Below are 3,637 nucleotides of genomic sequence, written 5' to 3' on the forward strand. Positions count from 1 at the left end.
TAAGGTTGAAAAGTCACCAAATCTCCTCAAATCCGTGCATCATTCTATGGGCAGATTTCTAAAGAGTTTTTTTCTCAAAAATTCAATATTATTTCGTATTTAGAAGACTATTCAAACTTCCTATTTAGTAACCTTGCTATTTTCCTTTATAGTGCTTGTAATTAGCCTATATAAAGGCTAACTCTTGTAAACTCAAAGTATTCTAAATTTTAATTAATAGAAAATCTGCTTCTTCTTTCTTATGAAACGTTATTTGTTTATGGCGAAGTCTTGACTTATCACAAGAGTTCTTTGTGTGGCATCTTCATTGAGATTGTAATCTTTGTGGCGAGATTACTCTTATCAAAGTTTACATTCCATAATTATCTTCTTATTTTTTTCTTTTATTACTGTTGCATCTTAAATCATAAAATACCAAAAAGAAATCCTTTCTTTTTTTTTTTTGAAGTTAATTTTAGTGTTATATTGCTTAATTTTTTCTTATTCTTATTTTTCGATTCATTCTAGAAGAATTTCTTATCTTTCATAACTAATCAATTTTTATTCTCTCCTTCACAAGGCACATCAGTTTGGTATCAGAGCCTTGGTTCAGCAGCACTTTAAAGCCTTTGGAGTGCAAACACGTGAGGGAGTGAACCAACCTATCCTTTAACCGAGTGAAACACTTAGTGAGTTTGATTATGATAGCAATATGTCTGATGTAGGAGAGGTGCCTCCACCAGTTCCAAGAGGTCTCACATTGGATCAAGCATATGTTCTGAGACTTGAAAGACAGTAAAATTCAATGCAAGAGCAAATTATTCAGATCACACAAGCTTTAGCAAGACTAGTTGCACTCTAACCATAAAGAGAGCGCAATGGTTCTAGGCAATAAGGGCATGGTAATGATGATGATGAAGAACCTAAAGTTGAAGAAGGTGCTTATGATCAGCACCTACCTAAGTATCCACATGGCCAAAGAGACAACATCAAGATGAAGATTCCAACCTTTTGAGGTACCAGCTCACCTGAAGAGTACCTAGAATAGGTACACAGAGTTGATAAAATCTTTGAGTATCAGGAGTACAGTGAAGCAAAGAAGTGCAAACTTGCTGCCATTGAGTTTGTTGATTATGCAAACTTATGGTGGGAGAACGTAAAGGCTCAAAGATGTAGGGATGGGCTTGATGATGTACAAACTTGGCATGAGATGAAAACAATCATGGAGAAGTGATTTGTACCTAAATATTACAAACAGGAGTTGTATATCAAACTCCAAAGTTTGCGCCAAGGTGAAATATGTGTGGAAGACTATGTTAAAGAATTTGAGATGCTGATGTTGAGATGTGATGTGAGGGAACCACAAGGACAAACCATTGCCCATTTTCTTGGTGGTTTGAATTATGAAATTGCTAATACTGTTGAATTGCAACCATATGTGTTTTTGCAAGATGTGATCAAACTTGCCATTAAGGTTGAAAGGCAAAAAATGAAAGGTGGATATAAGGGCACTATTACTAAAACATTCATAAAACCTTCTAACACTAGCACCCCACTTACTAGTGATAAAGGTGGCATAAAGAAGCATGACAAAGGGGAGAGCTCTACCAAAGCACCAGTTAGCGTGAGCAAAGGCAAGGAGAAGGAAGTAGATCCAGCCCCTCCCAAAAGAAGTAGAGACATAAAATGCTTCAAGTGCCTTGGCCATGGACACATTACTTTAGAATGTCCCAACAAGAGAGTAATGGTGATGAAGGAAGCCCAATGGGAGCTAGAGAGTGAAGATGAGACTTATGAGGAGGAAGAGAATCATAAAGCATATGGTGATGAAGAAGTAGAGTATGCTGATGTTGGGGAGATGTTAGTGGTCAGAAGAACCTTAAGTGCACATGCAACAAAGGAGGAAGAGCAAAGAGAGAACATCTTCCATACTAGATGCACTATTCTCAACAAGGTGTGTAATGTTATTATTGATGGTGGTAATTTTACTAATGTTGCTTCTACTACCTTAGTTGAGAAACTTAATCTGCCCATCTTAGTGCATCCTTATCCTTATAAATTGCAATGGCTTAATGATGATGGTGATGTTAAGGTGAAAAAGCAAGTAGTTGTTCCTTTCTCCATAGGCAAGTATAAAGATGAAGTTGTGTGTGACATTTTTCCCATGAATGCTAGCCATTTATTGTTAGGGGGGCCATGGCAATTTGATAGAAAGGCTATGCATGATGGTTTTAAAAATGCTTATTCTTTTATAGAGGATGGAAAAAGAATTGTATTATCCCCTCTTAGTCCCTAGCAAATACATAAAGAACAGCTGATTAGTAAGTAAGAAAAGAAAGAGAATCTGTTGCTCAACAAGGGGGACGTTTTGAAGGCTCTCACTAACCATGATTTTGTTTTTGTGCTTATTGTTAAAGAATTACTGGAATCTAACCACATTGCAGTTCCTCCCATGGTGGTCAAACTATTGGAAGAATTTGGAGATGTTTTTCCAGAAGAGATGCTAGAGGGACTACCTCCCCTTCATGGCATTGAGCATTAGATTGATTTTATTCCTTGATTAGCGTTACCAAACAGACCAGCCTACAGAAGCAATCTCGAAGAGGCTAAGCAGTTGCATAAGCAAGTCATGGAGCTATTGAAAAAGGGCTATATTCGTGAATCCATGAGCCCATGTTCTGTTCTGGCTTTGTTGGTGCCCAAAAAGGATGGTTCCATGTGCATGTGTGTTGATAGTAGGGCCATTAATAAAATCACGGTAAAGTATCGCTATCCCATTCCTAGACATGATGATATGCTTAATGAATTACATGATGCTGTTATCTTTTCAAAAGTTGATTTGAAAAGTGGTTACCCTTAGATTTGAATGAAGGAGGGGGATGAATGGAAAACAACCTTGAAAACAAAGTTTGGGTTATATGAGTGGATGGTCATGCCCTTTGGCCTTTCTAATGCTCCTAGCACTTTTATGAGACTCATGAACCATGTACTTTGCCACTTCATTGGTAAATTTTTGGTTGTTTATTTTGATGTTATTCTGATTTATAGCAAGAGTTTTAAAAATCATCTCAAGCATCTAAGGGCTATTTTTAAAGTTCTATGCTAAGAAAAGTTGTATGCGAACATCAAGAAGTGCACTTTTTGCCACGATCAAGTCACATTCCTTGGCTTTACAGTATCCAAACATGGCGTAGAGGTGGACAAAGAGAAGGTGCAACCAATAACAATCATGGAGGTGAGAAGCTTTCATGGCCTAGCCTCTTTCTACAGGAGGTTTGTAAAGAATTTTAGCACCATCATGGTCCCCATAACTGAATGCTTAAAGAAGAAATGGAAATTTAATTGGAGTAAAACTGCCCAAAAGAGCTTTGAACTCATCAAAGCAAAATTGACCTCTACTCCAATACTTGCATTGCTGGATTTTTTGAAGACCTTTGAGGTAGAATGCGATGCTTTCAGAGTGGGAATTAGGGCAGTTCTAATGTAAGAAGGACGTCTCATTGCTTATTTCAGTGAAAAGTTGAATGGAGCTAGTTTGAACTACTCAACTTAAGACAAAGTGTTTTATGCTATTGTTCGTGTCTTGGAAACTTGGTAACACTACCTCTTACTAAGAGAGTTTGTTATCCATACAGACCATAATTCCTTGAAGCACCTA

The 3,637-nt window shown here is 37.2% G+C and overlaps 1 protein-coding gene across 1 annotated transcript; it reads left to right on the forward strand.

The window, feature by feature from the left end:
* Window positions 1-857: 857 nt before the first annotated feature.
* LOC131177914 (uncharacterized) lies at window positions 858-2,839 on the forward strand. The gene is made up of 4 exons (XM_058143091.1): window positions 858-917; window positions 1,061-1,171; window positions 1,238-2,105; window positions 2,544-2,839. Exons 1-4 carry the CDS (start codon window positions 858-860, stop codon window positions 2,837-2,839), a joined length of 1,335 nt encoding a protein of 444 aa, XP_057999074.1.
* Window positions 2,840-3,637: the final 798 nt, after the last annotated feature.

This window comes from Hevea brasiliensis, chromosome 2 (assembly GCF_030052815.1).
Source record: "Hevea brasiliensis isolate MT/VB/25A 57/8 chromosome 2, ASM3005281v1, whole genome shotgun sequence".
NCBI lineage: Eukaryota > Viridiplantae > Streptophyta > Magnoliopsida > Malpighiales > Euphorbiaceae > Hevea > Hevea brasiliensis.

What these genes read in the sequence shown, in the direction of transcription:
- LOC131177914 (XM_058143091.1), top strand. Translation starts at nt 858, where the DNA reads ATGGTTCTAGGCAATAAGGGCATGGTAATGATGATGATGAAGAACCTA. An exon ending in GTAGGGATGGGCTTGATGAT is followed by an intron (nt 1,172 to 1,237) that starts GTACAAACTTGG and finishes TATTACAAACAG; the next exon opens with GAGTTGTATATCAAACTCCA. An exon ending in AGTTGTTCCTTTCTCCATAG is followed by an intron (nt 2,106 to 2,543) that starts GCAAGTATAAAG and finishes TTCCTTGATTAG; the next exon opens with CGTTACCAAACAGACCAGCC.